Source organism: Penicillium maclennaniae, assembly GCF_028827695.1.
Source record: "Penicillium maclennaniae strain IBT 15551 chromosome Unknown utg000008l:1.0-3552695.0:1.0-3555053.0, whole genome shotgun sequence".
In the NCBI taxonomy this organism is placed as follows: domain Eukaryota; kingdom Fungi; phylum Ascomycota; class Eurotiomycetes; order Eurotiales; family Aspergillaceae; genus Penicillium; species Penicillium maclennaniae.
In genome coordinates, this window is record NW_026623220.1 from 3,066,873 (window position 1) to 3,085,411 (window position 18,539).

An 18,539-nucleotide genomic window follows, 5' to 3' on the forward strand; every position below is an offset into this window, starting at 1 on the left:
CTGAAGAATTCCAATAGCTCGCGTCAGCGGCGGCTCGAAAACTAATATCTCCCACCTTTTACCTTCAAATGACACCAGTCCTAAGTGGGAAAGCCTTTTTTTGGAATGACCACTTTGCGACCTCGAAGTGGCGGGGCCCAGAAACATTCCCATAGTCCATGAAATCCTTGCGATTGAATTTGCTCTTGCATAACCGCTATTTGTTCCGAATATGCCGTGATGAGTGCTTTTAATTCCATCAACGGTCACTGTATCGAGATTTTGGCACGAATTAGAAAAAAAAGTCTCTTGCTGCAGGAGGAGGCAGAAATGCGGCTTTTTGCACTTACATGTGGCTTCCAGAAATGCCAATCCGTTGAAAACGGAAAAAAAGCATCCAACCATAATCACTGAAACAACATAAACGACCTTTCCAGCTGTGGAGTCACCGCTGGCCCACGAGACCTCCCTCGATCCAGGAATCCCTAGTAGCCCGAAAAAAGGGGCGAACAACAAAAATCCAATTCCAGTCGGATAGCGTGTTCCCACACGGTCTTTGAGTGCGCCGCAAAGCGGCGTTAGCAAAATCCCTGGAACCTGAAGACCGATAAAAAGCAATCCAGCCGGTAGAGTGCCCCAATTGAATGTTACCCGTATTTGCATGGGGAGCGTTGTGTCAAAACTTGTCACCAGCATCGCGTAGAAGGCGTATGAAGTGGTTGCCGTCACAAACCGACGCTGGCGAAAGAAGTGTACGTAAAACCAAATACCGGATAACTTCGACTCGGAAGTTGGCTGGGACTCGAGATGCGACAGTCCTTTGGTGTTCCGATGGTGCGAGTGAGGAAGTAAAGGATCGTCTTCTTGATCAATTGCTTGGTCCAAAGACTCTGATCAGGCCAGAATAGTCAGTCGTTGAGAAATCCTCAAGGCAATTCTAGGGCCAGGGCAACGCCCCGACCTAAATTTGAGAGAGACTTACCCGAGTTGTCCATCGTAGGGCTCTCAGTCATTAAGATTCGCAATGACAGGTCGATGAAGAGAAGGGTAAATGCACTAGACCAAGCTGTCCAATACCCGCCCTTTTCAAATAACAAGCCAGCAACTATGGTGCCGGCCGATGTTCCAACCGCAACCCCCATACTCAAGAATCCCATGGTTTGACCAAAGCGATCAGATGGGATAGTGTCCGTTATCGTGGCAAATCCGGCAATCCACATTGCATTATCAGCAATCGCCTGTATCAATCGAGCGATAGAAATCCAGGGCACTACAGAAATAAATCAATACGTTGTCAGCAGCCTGGAAGTCGTGACGAGGCCCTTTTTTTCTCAGGAACCGCACAAGACGTAGGCGGAAAACAAAGGAGAACTTACGACCTTTTGCAGCAGCCATGACCGCCGTGCTTAAACCCGCTAGGCAGAGAGAAGCGAGCATGAAGCTTTGTTTTGAATTGCTGCTGTCTATCAAGCTTGCAATCACGGGACTAGAAAAGGCCGAGACCAAGGCGCTTTCGGCCAGAAGTATAGAGATCAATGCCTGAGTTCTCTTGGGATCAAGTAGTAGCCCGCTTCTCGAGTATGTAAGGGAGTAAAGGGACCATGAAGCTATAGAGGAACATGTCTGATTGTGTCAGCTTTTTCGACTTATATAGAGGTTGGCCATCACCAATGAAAGGTACCGAACACCAACTTACTGGTCATTGCAGCTATTAGAATTGTCACGATGATGAATGTATTTGAAGACCTCCAAAGGAATCCGCGTGGGGGACAAGGTAATCTTGATTCCGCCATATTGATATTGTTGTGGAATGATAATGATGTTGAAATGAAGGAACGCCAACCAGTCGAAAGTTATCCTGAATCAATCATCGAAGATAATACTGATTTATCTTTAGTCTCTTTTTGCATAGATGACAAGAGGCTTTATAGCTTATGGGTATCATACCTGCTTCACCAGAACAGAAAGTTGCATCTGCAGACGTAATGTATGAACAATAAATCAAGTAAATCTGGAAGTAGCCCCTATTCATTGTGAAGGTAGAGCTGTGGTGTAACTCGAGAAACTTGGGTTATTGGCGCTCTACCCGTCAAGCAATGTCAAAACTAAGCCTCTCGGACATTCTTCACAATCGGCTGGCTTTGTCAATCCTTCCTGGTAGACATTTTTTCTCCAAACTTCGAGACAATTAGAGATGAAACCCACTGCAAAAAGCTTGACAACAATCACAGCATTTCCATCTGTATTCTCCCAGAAGGCTCACTCACACGAAGAGCGGGTTCAGGGCTGAATAGTGGGAAGTTTACCGACCCTTCTCTAACTAGTGACACTCAGATCCTTTCTACACTCGACACTATGTGCATAAACAGTTGACAATTCAGGTCAATCTCTGCCAGATGGCTTGAGTCCCTTTGCCACGATATGAGGAGTTCGCATCTCGGTCTGCTGTAAGAATTTCCAACAGCATGCTAGTTTCTTACTGTCCTGTTATTGTCTTCATTAAAGTATCCGCATCTGAATCCACGGTGATATAAGATCATGCACGACAACGAATTCGGCTGTTACACAGACCTGCAGTGATACAGAATAGCAAGTTTGTAGTCATTTCTTGCCCCATGGCTTTGCATCTTGCATGACGTACAGGTACATTAAATCTGTCAAGGTGGTATCATCTCGTCCAGCAGAAGAGAGGTTGTCCTTGTTTCGCTTTCAATGTGCCTGTTTCGTTATGTTTCAACAAGTACACGCAATCTAGACCAAGACAGAAAAATTCAAAGACTGACATGATCATAAGATGAGAACAGTAGACACTTTCTCAAGGGTTTCAACTGCCAGCGGGTCTATTTTCGGACAAGTGTTGACCAATATCGTGGGGCAAGCGTGGAAGGCCAAAGTAGGGCCAGTCAAGCGATTGGTTTGTACCCTTTGACTAAGCCTCAATACGATCAAATGACTCAGATGACTGTGAAGTACTGATGTCTTCCATGTACATCAATTCAAAAGGACCAAGGGGCCATTTAGATACATAGTATTGACAAGTACAAGTAGTTTGGCGATCAATGAGACCTGAAGCAAAGCAGACTCGGCTCGCACGGCCCGCTGCGGGTGCCAGATCTGCTTCTTGCCAGACTTCACATTCATCGCGTTCCGTGAGACGTTTTCTCAGGGCTGCCAATACTCCGACTACGGCCATTCGCAGTAATTCACAGCTGCGATGAGATGCATAAGGATGCGTTTCCTGATAGTTCCCTTTCAATCTGGCTCATCACGACAATCTGACACTCGCCGCTAACTCCACCCTCGACATTCTTCGAGGCAACACGGGCCAAAGGACAAATCCACCGTGATAAACAGGCGCTCAGCGTTGATCCAGATACATAGTAAAATGTGATGAGCGGCTTACCGCTAGACATTTTCCTGTATCCCATCTTTTGATCGGTCCGACTGGAGTTGCTGAGGAAATTCTGTCCTGCCTGAATCATCTACACTTCGCAAATGGCACCTACCCATTTGATTCAAGAGGCCATTTTTGGGCAGAACCTGAAATCCGTTACACCAATAGTACACCCTGTGCCGACTAGATCCAAAATTACAGCAATTTTACGCTCACAAGGTGGCTGCAAAGGCTGTCGTGAGCGGCGCACGAAAGTGAATGCCGTCTGAACGATCCTGATGGCCTAAACTAACATCACCATCAAGTGCGACGAGAAAAAGCCATGTGACACCTGTTTGAGAATTGGAAGAGCAGGTGAAAGTGTGAAGCCCGAGTTCAAGTTTCATCTGGTAACAAAGCCATCTTCAAAGACGAACCCAATGCATAAGCAGCCGGTGTCTACGCCAGACCACTCACAGCAATAAGTCGACAACCGGGAATCTATGTCTTGGCTGAGGCGCTGGCGAACACAAAACCTACAGAGGAGGGAGCTTTCCCTGTATATCAGACTCTTGGCCTGTATATCAGACTCTTGGTGTTGTCAAAGCCCTCAGAAGTCAAAGAGCGATAGGACACGATGTGTTTGGAGTGTCGCAGCCTGTGGACGACGGTGCTGGAACGCCCAAATTTAGTGCGTATCACAGCCAGAAGATCGATGATCTAGTAGTCCACGGCAAATGCCGGGACTCCGGCGAGCTCTTCACTGAGTGTGTCTCAATAGCCTTTCGAAGTGGATAGTAACAAATAAAAACAGATAAGAGCAGATATGAAAGAAACATGATGAAATCAAATTGAGATCAAGGAGGACTTTCTCCACACGGGAGGACCTAGTGTTTGTCCAAAAGCTGGATGGGCGTGCAAACAGTGCAAACTCGACTTACGAAATTCTCAAGATTCAACACCGCGACTCCGCAAACTCGCTATTCAACTCATCTCCCCGTTCTTGCTGCTCAGCCGCTTTTCAGGCGTCTTTCTCTGGCTTCCCTGAACACTTGCCAGTGGCCAGGTGCGGTAGAGTGTTTCAATTCACAATGGCTCCTAGCCATCTCCTCCGGGCGTCCCTGCCCATCCGGTCAATGGCATCGCCCATGGCCCTAACCCGATCAACTCTCCCATCCACGCTCTCGATCACACATACCATTCGAAATGCCTCCACATCCTCAGAACCCGCACAAACCCCCACCGCCTCACCACATGTATCCGGCCCTCAACCACTCAAACGCCCTGCCATGCTCCGCAACTACGCCTCCAGCCTAAAGACCGGCACCGTCGTCTCTGTCGGACGTATGCAACGCACCGTTACCGTCTCCTTCCGCCACAATATCTGGGATAAGCGTATCCGGAAATACTACCCCCAGGAAACTCGCTTTCTCGTCTCTGACCCCCGTGACTCCCTGCGTGAGGGTGACGTGATTGAATTCTCCTCTGGTGCTCCTAAGAGCCGCCACGTTCACCACGTCGTTGAGCGCATCCTTACCCCCTTTGCTATCCCCATTGATGAGCGACCCGCTGTTATGTCGCCTCAAGAGCGTCAGGCTGAGCGTGAGAAACGCTGGGCTGCCAAGTATGTGCGTCGGGAATCGAGGCGGTTGGGCGAGGAGGTCGATCTGGCCTCAAGGCTAGAGCTTAGCCCCGGCGAGGAACTTTCGCAGGCGGAGATGATTCACCGCATTCACCAAGGGAATGAGCGTGTTGGAAAGGTCAAGGCTTTGGTTGAGAAGAGATTGGCAATGCAAGCGCAGTCTGATTCTTGAGAGGCTGTGTGCTTGTCTTTGCGAAATTAGCTCTTTTGGGCTGTCACTTTAGATATCCGTGGTTCGGCATCATGGATCAAAACCGGTACGTTTCTCCCTCTTTTCGCTCTTCGTGTTTTTGCTTTTCTCCTGGGATTTACATGATGAACCCTTCCGCTTAACCCAGCTCACTTTGACACGCAAAGTCGTGTTTGATGTAAACGGCGAAGTCTACTCCTGATACCCATCGTTCCTTCCTGCAATTCTCTCATGATCAGTTGTTGTATCTTCGCATACTGACTGGACAATAGTGCTTCTGCTACGGGCATGTACTGTACTATACTATGCTATACTATACAATTTTCATCTTTCTGTCCTCCTTTAGCCTTGGATCTCAGCCAAGGGTATACCTTCGAAGCCTTGTAACGTATTTGATAAGAGTCTTTAGTCGTACGGTACATTGGTCAATCCTTTGGAATTGCGGCATTAGAGAGGTATGTACGTGAAGATGAGCCCATCCACCTAAAAAGATTCAAAAAGTGTTTACACCATGAAGAAAGAAGCGACCTCCTCTTTCCGCGGACACGAGTCCAGCCCAATCCCTAAATCAGTTGTAAATGGAAAGTAAGTCAGTGGTATCACGGAAGAGAAACCAACTCCTTTGCTCAGAAACGACAAATGGCATTCTAACCCCCATTTCCCTCCTGGCCGCAGACCCGGAGAACCGTTGTTTCGTTGGCAGGTTGATCTGACGCGTGTCAGAGCATCCTGTACTCTGATCTTATAGAGATCCTTTCGCAAGCTTGGTCCAGCACAGCTTGTTATGGGTCTCACGATGCGAAGACCCGGACTTTGAGGTCCACGCTGCCGGTTGCAAGAACGCATCGAATGGACATTTTGCCCGCGGTGGGATCCTCTTTCACCCCATTTGTGCTGGTACCCTCAGCACCGTTGGCTCCCGCTTCGCTGTTGGCGCCACTGTCTTTGATCAACGGAGGTGCCCATCTAATTGAACTGATGAAGTGGTCATGAGCGGCGATTGTGCGGACACATTTGCATTCTTGTGTGAAATCCCAGCATCGCACTGTTTTATCGTCTGAAACTGAAAGAAGGTATTTGCCACCAGGATGGAATACTAGCGCGCGCACCCAGTTGTCGTGACCGACGAGTGTCTTGATCAGATTACCACGAGCATCCCAGAGACGAATCGTTTTGTCGCGCGCACCTGTGGCCACAAACTCCGCTGAGGATGATGTGGGCGGCGGCTTCTTTTGACCTGCGAGAGGAGCCAGATATTGATAGCTCGTCGGGGGAGCAAATGCGACACATTCGATGACGTGCTCGTGGCCCAAGAAAGTAGATTTTGTTTCTCCAGATGAAACATCCCAGAGACGCGGGACTTGATCATCCCCTGCAGAGAAAAGGAACCGTCCGTCCGGTGATGGCGCTACATCTCGCACCCATGCGGCATGTCCTTGCAATGTCTTGACACAATAACCCGTCGTCACATCCCAGATTCGCAATGTCATATCACGAGAGGCGGATACTAGCAGATTCCCTGACATTGGGGACCCTGCGGCCCCAGATGGAATAAACCTCACGGCTGATACACTGTGGTCATGGCCTGGAAGGGTGCGGATATTCTTGTATTCATCGGCTGGATCCCACAATTTGATCGTGAGATCAGAGGAGCATGACGCAAGGAGCGTGCCCCCTCGCGGTCCGCCATAATCCACATCTAGAACCGCCCTCGTGTGGCCTTTAATCGTTCGCTCTAATTCGCCCAACTCCCAGTCCCAAATTTTGATTGTTGTGTCTTCTGATCCAGAGGCGAGAGAGGAGAATATGGGGTGGAAGGCGACACAAGTCACCGGTAGCCGGTGCGACTCTAGGTCGTGGCGTGGAGGGGCGCGAGGCAGCCAAGATGCCGGATCTTGGTTTCGTCGAGACAGCGATGTAGGAGTTGCAGTATCAAGTTCGGTTTGGAGAGCAGCGCATCGTGATTCCAAGTCCATAATCTACACGCGGCAGTCAGTCTTCTGAGTCTCGATCTCTCAGGGCACCTTTGATAAGAGGCTCCCCACCTTTTTTTGTAATCGGACTACACTTGTCCATTTCTTCTCTAGCAATCCCTCATATTTCTTCAGTGTGCTATCGTCAACGGTAATCGAATCGCCAAGTTCTTCTCGTAGCGCTGCGGAGCTATGGGGCAGGTTCGCGGAGGCCAAGTAGGCGATGATTGACTTGTGTCTGCAGAAGAGAAACCCGAAGATTAGCTTCTCAGTATCGAGAAAACAGAAATCGAGGCGCATACAGCTCCTCCGCCTGTCGCGCCGTGAGTAGCTGGCTCATGGTGCCGGCGGATTTGTGTGTTTCCCAGGCAGTCCTCGCTGCACCTCCGCACCGGAGGCTGTCGCTCGCAAAGGGAAAGGGCTCGGACGGGATGCGCAAAGCAAATTGTCGGAGCTTGAGATCTTTCAGTAGTGAAAAGAATCGAGTAGAGAGAAGCAACGTGAAGATCCACCGCGGGGTCACAACAAACCCTCGACACCGCCAAGGCCGCTTGTTTACTTCCCGATCTTCAGCGCAGCCCGCTGTTTATTTCTCCCCTCTAGCGCAGACCCGCTTGACTTTATTCCTCGGGTTGCTCATTCTGGGGTCTCTACATTTGAGCAATCTCTTCCTTGCTAATCTGCTCGTTTTATGGAATCAAAGCCCCCTGAATTGCGGACTGGGACGATCTTGAAATTCCTCCCTCCATTGCTTTGGGCACCGACACCCTCACGGTACGACATCTGAACCCAGCGGTCTCTTAGGAGACCATTTGGTCTCAGTTTTTCTCTCTTCTTCATATAGCATGCGCAGCCCTCCGATTGCTCGTTTGACTAACCCTATGTCTATCCAGATTCCGCCCGGTCTCAACTCCTCTTTGACTACGTGACAACCTAGCCCGTCGCCATGGCCGACGCCGAACCAGATTTCTCCTCCTTGCCACTTCAGGACCGATTCGCTCACAAGGTTCGCTAAATCCTTTCGTGTGCTCTGGAATCAGCGCCTCAACCGACGAACGTGACTGACTTCGAGACTCGCTCAATAGAATTGGAAAGTCCGCAAGGAAGGTTACGAAGACGCCAAAGCGCAATTCGAGAAAACACCCGATGAATCAGCCCCCGTTTTTACGCCGTTCCTACAAGACCCCAGTTTATGGAAAGGGGCTGTCGCCGATTCCAACGTTGCGGCGCAGATCGAGGGACTGGCGGCGTACTGCGCATTCTTGAAATATGGAGGTCCACAAGCATGTGCACGGTACGTTTTACGTTGGCTATACACGCCACGGCCTGTGGATTGCAAGTTGCTAATATTCCGCTAGGACTCGGCAGTACACCGTCGGCCCCATCGCGGAGAAGGGTCTCCCCTGTACCAGACCAGCTGGTAAAGCTAGCGCCCAGGAGGCACTCTTACTATGCGTCGAAATGGACAAAGCCGATCCCGTCCTCGAAGAGCTTCTACCTACGCTATCGCACAAAGTTCCTAAAGTCATCGCCGGCGCTCTCGGAGCTTTGACCGCCATCTACCATAACTTTGGATGCAAGATCGTGGACCCGAAGCCGACACTCAAGGTGCTGCCGAAAGTGTTCGGTCACGCTGACAAGAATGTCCGAGCCGAGGCGCAGAACTTGACTGTGGAGTTGTATCGGTGGCTCCGTGAGGCCATTAAGCCTCTTTTCTGGGCCGATCTGAAGCCGGTGCAGCAGAGTGATTTGGAGAAGCTGTTTGAGAACGTCAAACAAGAGCCTCCGGCGAAGCAAGAACGATACACTCATGCCCAGCAAGATGCTATGGCTGCGGCGAGCGCGGCCCCGGGAGGCGGGGATGGACTCGACGAAGAAGCAGGTGAAGAGTATGCCGAAGAGGAGGAGGCGGAGGTCGATGTTTTTGATCTCGCAGAACCCATTGATGTTTTCCCCAAAATTCCCAAGGATCTCCACGATCAACTCGGCTCATCAAAATGGAAGGATCGAAAAGAAGCCTTAGATGCTCTTTACAATGCGATTAATGTGCCCCGGATCAAGGACGGCCCCTATGATGAAATCGTGAGAGCGTTGGCAAAATGCATGAAGGATGCCAACGTTGCCGTCGTGACTGTGGCGGCCAATTGTGTTGACGTGTTGGCGAGGGGCTTGCGCGACGCCTTTGTGAAACATCGAGCTACCATCATGGTACCCATGCTAGAACGTCTGAAGGAGAAGAAGCAAACCGTGGCAGATGCTTTAGGTCAAGCATTGGATGCCGTGTTCTCCGCAACAAGTCTCTCCGACTGCTTGGAAGATATCATGGAATATCTCAAGCACAAAAACCCGCAAATCAAGCAGGAGACTGTCAAGTTCTTGGTTCGATGTCTTCGCAACACTCGAGTTGTTCCAGCCAAGCCGGAGGTCAAGTCAATCGCCGATGCAGGTACAAAGTTGTTGACCGAGTCAACCGAAGCCATGCGATCTGGTGGTGCTGAGACATTGGGTACCCTTATGAAGATCTTAGGCGAACGGTCCATGAACCCCTACCTTGATGGCTTGGACGATATTCGAAAGACCAAGGTCAGGGAATTTTTCGAAACTGCAGAGGTTAAGGCCAAGGAACGACCTAAGCCGATTGCACCTCCCCCGAAGGCTGCACCTCCTGCTGCCAGAAAAACCGTTCCAGGTAAAAAACCAGCCATGGGACTTAAGAAACCAGCTCCTGCCGCGTCCCCAGCTGAGGAGCCTCCTGCGAAGCCAGTCTCAAGGGGAATTCCTTCAAAGCTGGGTGGTGTTCCAAAGGCTGGCAGTGGTCTTGCTCCTCCAGGAGGTGGTCTGAAGCTCCAGCGCAAGCTCGGTGGTCCAGGTGGTATTGCTTCGCCGCGACGAGCTGCCCCTCCGCCTGTTGAAGATGATGTTCCCCCTCCTGCCGCCCCCAAGTTCGGTCTCGGTCGTGGTCTTGCTGGCCGACCGATTGCGAAGCCAGCTGCTGCTGAGGCTGCTCCGGCTCCACCTCCCGTCCCTGCGGGAATGACCGCTGCCGAGCGAGCAGAAATGGAAGAGCTGCGGATGGAGAAGGAGAAATTTGCGCGCATTATCGAAGAGATGAAGTCAGATCGATCTAAGCTCAACTCTCAAATCACCGAGCTCCAGAACCAGAATGCGCAGTTGATTGAGGATCATACAAGAGATGTGTTAAGCATCAAGGCGAAGGAGACCCAGCTAGTTCGGGCACGAAGTGATGCCGAGGCTGCTGAGGCGAACGTCCAAAAACAACAGAGAGAGATTGAGCGGTTGAAACGTGAGTTGGCCAGAGCCCTCCGTGCATCTGCTCTGAGCCCGACCAATGCTGGCTCCGATACTGGCAGCATGGGCATGGCCGATGCCAACTCAGTGTACCAAGAAGCTGCTAGCAATGGACACAATGCTGCAACCCGATCAGGCCTTCACATGGGATCTCGCTTTGAGAGCTCACGGCCGCGAAGCTATGCCTCCGCCAATCACAGTGAAGATGGAGAGAACGGAGTTCTTGATTCACCAGGCTTCAGCAGCCGAGAGAGTGGTTTAGGGCGACGTAGGCTAAGCCCGACTTACGGCCTTTCGGGTATTGGCAGCCCTACTCGATCATCTCGCGTATCGGCCGCTGCTACGGACGACGAGGCACAACCGCGGTCTGCAGAGCCTGCTGAGAACTGGAAGCGGGCTGCTGAAGTCACCAGCCAATTGAAGGCACGAATTGAACAAATGAAGGTGAGTACATCCAAACCTCATAACCGGTGACCTGTCACTAACGCAATCTGCCAGGCAAGGCAAGGACTTTCACGACCCCCTGGGACTCAACGTTAATGACCGAATGACCGCGACAATGTTTATGCCTCCTTTCTTCCTCTGTACTCTTTTCGTCTTTCCAGTTCCATACACTGGCTTTCTTGATGCATGTGGTAAGCATCTGTTTTTGGGTTCGCTGGCTTAAGATCCATGGCTGTACTTTTGCCTAGTTTTTTTGTTTTGCTTTTTCTTTTCCTGTAGTTTCCCATACCAACCTGTTCATTTCTGCTTTTCCATCATTACTCTCAAACGGCGGTTCCTCTGAACCGGTTTCGTTTCTGTTTCATATTACCGGGGGGTTATGCACTTGCTTTGGCCGTTGGTGAATTCATAATGTATAAAACTTGTCTTGTCAAAATAACTGTCAACAGGATACCTCGCATTCCCTCACAATCCATAGAGCTTCGCGAAGGGATCGTAATTTGGATCTTCATGTCTCGTATACTCTATTTCATCTGCGATCATTTTCGCCTTTTCCTCACCGAAAACACTCTCAATCCAAGCAAGTGTTATATCTATTCCTGCACTGACACCAGAAGAGGTCCAGATATTCCCATCTGTCACCCATCGCGCGCGCGGGATCCATTCCACCTCCGGTCCCAGTGCGACCATATCGTTCCATGCCGATTTGTTAGTCGTTGCCCGTCTACCGTCTAATACTCCTGCACGGGCTGCTAGTCCAGAGCCGGTGCAAACGGTGATCAAGTATTTCAGACTTGGATAGGTGTCTTTGATGCATTTGATAGCTGCGAGCACTATCGGCCCGGATCCTCGGGATCCTCGACCTCCAGGAATGAGAAGAACGTCTAGTGACGGGGGTGCATCGTATGTGTGTGTTGGAACGACCTCTTGTCCAGTAGTTCGCGGATCTTCGGGATGTTTCGTTGATACTGGGTCCAGGGTGTGGGATAGAAGAGATAGAATGACGGGATTTGTGCTGGAGAGCATATTGATGCAGTCCAAGGGACCGAATGCATCTAGGGCTTGGAAGCCAGGGTAGAGAAGTATTCCAATGCGAATAGGTTCGTCGGACGGTAGGCTATCAACATTTTTCCAGCGCGGAACTCCGAGGGAACAAAAATATCCCTTACCTGTCATGATAGTGGTCACTATTTGTCATTCTGGGGGTTGCAAGTGTCAAGAGGGGATTGCCAAGAGTGGTTCAATCAGAATCGATTTCTCAGACAGCCGATATGGATTCAGTTGAGCTGGGGAACAGCTCTGTGCACAGATTGAGGCATAGTGCGGGGCTTCGGGGTCGGCATCTGCGCTTATGTTGGCAGGGATGTATTCTCAGGGAATGCAAGCGAACGAAGTCCACGGACCTGTATCGACCCATTAGACTATGTAATGGTGTGCATCAGAGTTGATCGCTTTCTAGGTTGAACTGAAGACCAATTCATCGATTGATGCATCAAGACTCGACGATACTTCGTCGCTGAGGATAAGTCCATGAACTGTTTCGTACCCAGCTTTCGCTTCCGCCTTGAGGACAGCAAAGCTATTGTCCCGAGCTGAATCGCAAAGGCATCTAGCTTAAACTATATATGAAGTAGTAAGAGGATTGTCTACCAATGCAACTGTAGCGCTGATGGCTATGAACGCAGTAATGGCGACAAAAAGCCGAGAGAACGAAAGATTCATGGTGGACTATATTCAGAATGATATTGACAAAAGCATCCACAAAAGCTAATTCAACTTGGATATATCTAATGGCACAAAATGATATCTTTGGTGTTGATCATGGCGCAACGCTCTTCACGGCATCCCAAGTAATATTGACTTCGCTTCAGGCAACGAGCCGTCATATCCCAGTTCTTGGATTCGAAGAGTGATGAATGGCACAATTTCAGCAGTTCACGCATCAATCCATCATGTTTCGACCTTTCTCACGCTGACCATCCTCCCACTGATCCCACGTCAGGCAGTAATTCACTGTATCCCTCCACACATCTTCAGGGTCAGACCCAGGGGGTAACTCTTTGCCATTTCCAATTTTGCCCTTGAGCTTGCCCTTCACAAAACGTATATGCCAGGGCACAATGCCAACACGCCTGAATCCCATCTTCTCGGCAAGCTTAGCGCTGGCTAGGTTACTCGTGCTAGCTCGCCAGTCCACCCTCCGTAATCCAAGACCACCCCGTTCCACTGGATTCAACGCAAGCTGTAGAGCTAGCCCGACGGCATTTCTAGCGACATGCGTGCGCTGGTATGGTGGTAGTATAACAATGAACCCGATTTCCGTGCATAGGTGAACCGGCGATGTCCGGATGAAGCTCACTGTGCCAGCGAGCTCACCTTCTGAATCCTCTGGCGATGGGGCACGCGTCTTGTCTATAATTGCAAAGGCTAAAGACTCGGGGTTGGAAAAGGACAGGATGCTGGTGCTTGGACCCTCGAGGAATGCTTCCTTGAAGGCAATTGCGGAGTCAAATGGTCCCACGGGCATGTGGGAATATATATCGGGATGATGTGAAGAGAGATTGAAGAATCTATCACCATGTTTGTCCGGATTGAACGGAATCAATTTCACCAAGTCATTTGATGAATTGTTGACTGTGAATGGAAAGATGGAAGCTGTAGTGGTCATTGTAGTTCAGTGTCTTCGATAGAGTTGGACTAAGTGTATAATCATTGGACTGGGCGACTTGGACTGTCTTGTAGGATATCAATCTAGCTTCAGCTCAACAGCAGTTGTGTAGAAATTAAGAGAATCCGCCTCAACCGTCGTTCATAAATACCAAATACCACACGGGCTTCTACTGTTGTTGAGCGCGACATGACTCACAAGAAGTGACTTTTGTAACTCCGAAATTCGGACTATGGATGTGCGAAGTTCGCACAATACAAGGTTGATTTACTGATTTAGGGAGAAGGAAACGAAGAGTACACAAGGCAGACTGCATAAACCAATCTCTAATTATCTACTTAAAGTCATATTGAACTGGTAGAGAAATGGATTCATGGGTATCTGCGAGAAAAGTGGTACATAAGGCGTCGAGAAGTTCGTGAGGAAAAAAAAATTTTCTTTTGGGAGAAAACGGGATTCAAAGGGCCGAAAAGGCTCTTTCCACCCATCTATTAAAGCTAAGTCATCCGGAGCCTTAAACACCTTTGTGTTCCCATTAGAACTTTTTTTAGGAATGCGCTGGAAAGCGGCGATCCCAACCAACAAAAACTAAGTCACGGAAAAGGGGTGAGCTTAGACCTTGATGGCAGCCTCAGCAGCCTTGGTCTTCTTGAGCTGCTTGGCGTTGGCCTTGGCGCCCATGATACCACCACCCCAGTGGCGGCGGGTCTCCTCGTACTTGTCGGTGTAGCCCTCCTTGATGGCAGAGAGGAGCTTGGAGAACTCGGCCTTGTCCTCGGCGCGGGTCTCGGTCAGAGCGAGAACAGCGGAGGTCTTCTTGTGGACGACGGTACCGAGACGGGCCTTGCCCTTCACGATGGCGTAGGGGACACCCATCTTGCGGCAGAGAGCGGGCAGGAAGACAACGAGCTCAATGGGGTCAACGTCGTGGGCGATGAGGACGAGGGAAGCCTTCTTGTTCTCAACGAGGCCGACGACGTGGTTGAGACCGTACTTGACGTGGTAGGGCTTCTTGGAGACATCCTCCTTCTTCTTGCCCTCGGAGACGGCGGTGGCCTCCTGGACGAGACGCTCCTTCTTCTCGGCCTTGGTCTCAGGACGGTACTTGGCGAGGAGCTTGAAGGTCTGGGCAGCGGTGTTGCGGTCCAGAGTGTTCTGGAACTGGGCAATCGCCGGGGGAACCTTGAGGCGCATGTTCAGAATCTTCTTCTGGCGCTGGAGGCGGACATATTCGGGCCACTTGACGAAGCGGGCGAGATCACGCTTGGGCTGAATGTCCTGGCCGATGCCGAAGTTGCGGGAACGCTTCTCGATGAGAGGGTTCTATGTTCGTTAGCCACCTTCATCTTCTTTTTCTCAACCTGCCAGTGGGAAAGAAACGTACCTTAGCGGCCTTCTTGGACGAGCCAGCCTTGCCCTGGGGGTAGGGCATGGCGGCGGTCTTCTTTCCGGACTTAGGGGCAGGCTATCATTGAGAAAAGAAGATCAGCGATTGTCCACCACAGGCTGCATCTTCTTGAAACTCGTAAGGAGAGCGATGAGTTAAAGCCGTGTTACGGGCTCCAACTCATGCTTCCAGCCAAATCATCGCCAATCGCACACATCTCTTTCGAGACTGTGCGCGAAGGACGGAAATGCTTCGATTGCGAACAATCGGAAGCAGGTGAAATATGTTCACGGCAACGCTGCAGCAGGCGAAGCCTTTGCAAAGGCGCTCAGGTGCTTACCATTGTTGTCGGTGGGATCGGTGCGCTGTTGACGATTGACGAAGAAGAAAAGAAAGAATGTAGCGGTGCGGATCTTATGAATTTCTCGTGGGTCGCGCTAGTGCGACCATGTGACTAGGGTTAGGGCATCTCTCCCAAACCTCCAACGTCAGGTGATAGACATCACGTGACATGGCCAATCTACATCGCGCAGGCCTCTACTTCGAGCATGTCCATGCAGCTCTCAAATAATTGAACAAGATCAGCTTGTTATATATGCAATTAGTTTGTCAAGCAATGAGGGCAAGTTTGCCGGGTCGAAAACCCTGAAACACGGGAATATCAACACATCCGAGCCTAGCTCTCAGTAAAACAAGCAACATCTATGTACAGACAAACAAAAACGCCGAGAAAGCCTGCCATGCACTATGACCTCCTGATAAAACCGTAGAACAGAAATCATCCAAACATTCAATCACCGCCATGCTCCTAACCCAGGCAACGCTCCTCGACCCAAACTTGCACTCGCTGCCTGAACGGCCTTCTTCTTTCCAGCAGAACCCTCCTGACTCCGTACGCCAGCAGTGATCTTTTCAATGTTGGTCTCAACGACAACGCCCCCAACTATCATCTCACTCAGCACAGCATGCATAGTCTCATAACCAAAGATCAAGTCCAGCTCGCACACGTTCTCGAACATGCGGTCCAATGCCTCCACGAAGACCTGGATCAGATCAATTAAAGCGAGTGGTGACTCGGTAGATGTGGAGATCATGATGAAGGAGAGCGTGGCGTAGGTGCGGTAGGTGATTTGCGTTGGCGCGTCGGAGGGACCGGCAGACGAGCTGGCAGCGCCTTGGGAGAGGATTGGTGGGAGGGGGAGGAAGTTACATGCGCTTGATGGACGCTGGGCGACCAGCTTATAAATTTGTTCGATCAGTGATTGCTGTGTTTGGGTGTCCTAGGGTTGTGTCAGTTCGTCATGGTCTCCATATGGCCGTGGAGGGACCCCTCACGAGTTGAGTGTAGAACTTGGTCAGCCGGGGCTGGCCGTTGTTGTTGAAGACCAGCACGGCGTTGATCATCGTCGTGATAAAGATGGAGCACTTCAAAGAGCAGACAGAATAGAGTATGTAGGATCCGACGATCAGGTCTCGAGTCAAATCCAGGATGACGCTTATCGCCGATAGCATGGTCTGTCTGGATTGGCCCGTGCGCATATTTTCCGGAGAACTTCACGGACTACATTTGCCATTTTCCTTCATGAACAACCCGACATGAAGACATTAAGCTCCAGGCTCTCAATATCTGCCAGGCGGCTGTACTCAACGTCAACGCCAGTTCCCAAGGCAGCCCCACCTTTCCCGAACCCCAATAAGCGCGACTTGAAAGACCTTACGACCTCCGATCTTTGCCTCTACTGGGACACAAAACCGCCCACCGCCGAACAACTAGGATTTGCAAACAAGCTATTCACACCATCGCGCCACTCTCCATTGAAGCTATGGTCTGCAGCCAAGTTCCGCACGACGCCAATGTCATCTCTTGAACCCGAAGTCGCATTTCTGGGCCGTTCGAATGTCGGCAAGAGCTCGTTGTTGAATGCGATTATGGGACAGGAGATTTGTTGGACGTCTTCGAAACCGGGTCGCACAAGGGAGATGAATGCCTTTGGAATCGGGGGAACAAAGGGCGGAGAGCACAAAGTTGTGCTTTTGGATATGCCAGGTTATGGAAAAGCCAGTCGGTCAGAATGGGGGTCAGAGATCATGAAGTATCTCAAGGGACGCAAGCAGTAAGACTTCCTCGCATGGCGATTGTGGTGGTTTGTATGTTAATGCGCTAGTGCAGACTTCGTCGAGCTTTCATACTCATAGACAGTGAACATGGCATCAAGCCAAACGACGCCTATATTCTCGGTCTCTTCCGACGCTACGCAATTCCTCACCAGATTGTCCTCTCTAAAGTGGATAAGGTTCTCGGCAAGAAGCAAAAGCAAGTCAAAACCGGTGTGTCTACCATCGGTCTCCAGCGTCTTCAAGAAATGCTTCATCGTTTGCGCGAGGCCGTCCAACCGGATATCCGTGTTTCCGAAGGACCTGGCGCTCTAGGAGAGCTCATAACCTGCAGTGCAGATATCAAAATTGGACCCGGCCGTGTGCTAGGTGTTGATGCCGTGCGCTGGGCGATCTTGTCAGCGGCTGGTATTGATGGAAGCTTAGAGGGCGGGACCCTCGCTCCTGAGAAGATGTCTGCTGCTTCTACTGCCTTGGCCTGAGGTTGGGTGTTGTGCGTTTCAAATTACAAAGAATCACCTTGGTTGTCACGGTCAGATCTGGCCCTACTACCTAAGCTCGTACCTACGAAATAACCCTAGGAACATTGGTTGGTCATGGCAGCAGATATCACGGCAACCGTATTTTCTATATTACTACTTCCTTCTGCCTAGCCGGTATCAGCATCAATGTCCCTGCTAGTCGGGGCAAAACACAAACAAATCTTGTGATATACCTGTTATATAGCCTCGTGAGATCATCGCTGGGACCAGTGATGAGTCCAAAAACTATATACCCATCTTTCTGGGGGCAGCAATACTCGTTTACCGCGAATAACTACCCGTGAGGACAGGAGCTCTGTTAGGTAGACCTAACCCATCACCCAGCATCGTTCCAAAACGCTCAAGAAGAATATATCAGACTTCCTACCGAAATTACGTCAGATATGCCATGTATAGTGATATAACCATGAGGTTCGGCTACTTTCTCGATCATATTTTAATGAACATCAAATGCATCTATTACCACTGAATAAGACAAACTAAAACGGGTAATAAAGAAAGAAATGGGCATGATTAGTAGCCCCAAAACGCCAAAATCAGCGTCACAGAATAGACTCAGATACAGGGAATGGGAATGGGCCTAGGTGCAGGACAATGAAGAAATACGTAAAAAAAAAAACAAATAAGATGATGCAGAGGGGTTTGTTGAAGATTTGATGAGAAGATGGAAAGATGAAAAACCCCTGCCAAAAAAGAAATATCTAACGCCTGTCTCCCATCGTAATGCTGGATGACCAAAGAATGCCGACCGCGCTATGCAAAGGGTTTTTTCAAGGGAAGACAAGAGAGCCATAAGGATGGGGTATCGAGTATGATTAATAGTGCGAGAAAGGATGGAAATAGAATCGCGGAGGAGCAAGGAGGTTGAGGAGGTAAGAAAATGAAGAAGCCGGCCGGCGGTGATACGTCGGGAATAG

General features: G+C 50.2%; 9 protein-coding genes across 9 annotated transcripts; 3 read left to right on the forward strand and 6 right to left on the reverse strand.

The window, feature by feature from the left end:
* Positions 1-75: 75 nt before the first annotated feature.
* N7477_010109 (vesicular amine transporter) lies at positions 76-1,682 on the reverse strand (the record flags this gene model as incomplete). The annotated part of the gene is made up of 4 exons (XM_056971770.1): positions 76-869; positions 962-1,249; positions 1,356-1,586; positions 1,676-1,682. Coding segments are annotated over 4 exons (1,320 nt in total), but the record flags the coding sequence as incomplete, so codon positions are not given.
* Positions 1,683-4,443: 2,761 nt separating this feature from the next.
* Positions 4,444-5,166, forward strand: N7477_010110 (uS17 family ribosomal protein; the record flags this gene model as incomplete). Its single annotated transcript, XM_056971771.1, has 1 exon — positions 4,444-5,166. One exon carries the CDS (start codon positions 4,444-4,446, stop codon positions 5,164-5,166), a length of 723 nt encoding a protein of 240 aa, XP_056818750.1.
* An 809-nt stretch (positions 5,167-5,975) lies between these two features.
* Positions 5,976-7,497, reverse strand: N7477_010111 (WD40 repeat domain-containing protein; the record flags this gene model as incomplete). The annotated part of the gene is made up of 3 exons (XM_056971772.1): positions 5,976-7,163; positions 7,230-7,395; positions 7,460-7,497. 3 exons carry the CDS (start codon positions 7,495-7,497, stop codon positions 5,976-5,978), a joined length of 1,392 nt encoding a protein of 463 aa, XP_056818751.1.
* Positions 7,498-8,103: 606 nt separating this feature from the next.
* N7477_010112 (putative spindle pole body component) lies at positions 8,104-11,006 on the forward strand (the record flags this gene model as incomplete). Its single annotated transcript, XM_056971773.1, has 4 exons — positions 8,104-8,163; positions 8,243-8,451; positions 8,516-10,910; positions 10,965-11,006. The coding sequence occupies 4 exons, from the start codon at positions 8,104-8,106 to the stop codon at positions 11,004-11,006; spliced, it is 2,706 nt and encodes a 901-aa protein (XP_056818752.1).
* Positions 11,007-11,375: 369 nt separating this feature from the next.
* On the reverse strand, positions 11,376-12,108 carry N7477_010113 (DJ-1/PfpI family protein; the record flags this gene model as incomplete). Its single annotated transcript, XM_056971774.1, has 2 exons — positions 11,376-12,027; positions 12,080-12,108. 2 exons carry the CDS (start codon positions 12,106-12,108, stop codon positions 11,376-11,378), a joined length of 681 nt encoding a protein of 226 aa, XP_056818753.1.
* Positions 12,109-12,852: 744 nt separating this feature from the next.
* Positions 12,853-13,437, reverse strand: N7477_010114 (GNAT family N-acetyltransferase; the record flags this gene model as incomplete). The annotated part of the gene is made up of 1 exon (XM_056971775.1): positions 12,853-13,437. The coding sequence occupies one exon, from the start codon at positions 13,435-13,437 to the stop codon at positions 12,853-12,855; it is 585 nt and encodes a 194-aa protein (XP_056818754.1).
* Positions 13,438-14,190: 753 nt separating this feature from the next.
* Positions 14,191-15,069, reverse strand: N7477_010115 (60S ribosomal protein eL8; the record flags this gene model as incomplete). The annotated part of the gene is made up of 2 exons (XM_056971776.1): positions 14,963-15,069; positions 14,191-14,901 (listed from the first exon to the last, which is right to left on the reverse strand). Exons 1-2 carry the CDS (start codon positions 15,008-15,010, stop codon positions 14,191-14,193), a joined length of 759 nt encoding a protein of 252 aa, XP_056818755.1. The 5' UTR covers positions 15,011-15,069.
* A 690-nt stretch (positions 15,070-15,759) lies between these two features.
* On the reverse strand, positions 15,760-16,369 carry N7477_010116 (putative AP-3 adaptor complex subunit sigma; the record flags this gene model as incomplete). Its single annotated transcript, XM_056971777.1, has 2 exons — positions 15,760-16,245; positions 16,301-16,369. 2 exons carry the CDS (start codon positions 16,367-16,369, stop codon positions 15,760-15,762), a joined length of 555 nt encoding a protein of 184 aa, XP_056818756.1.
* A 192-nt stretch (positions 16,370-16,561) lies between these two features.
* On the forward strand, positions 16,562-17,562 carry N7477_010117 (translation initiation/elongation factor MRX8; the record flags this gene model as incomplete). Its single annotated transcript, XM_056971778.1, has 2 exons — positions 16,562-17,079; positions 17,136-17,562. 2 exons carry the CDS (start codon positions 16,562-16,564, stop codon positions 17,560-17,562), a joined length of 945 nt encoding a protein of 314 aa, XP_056818757.1.
* Between the last annotated feature and the right edge of the window lie 977 nt (positions 17,563-18,539).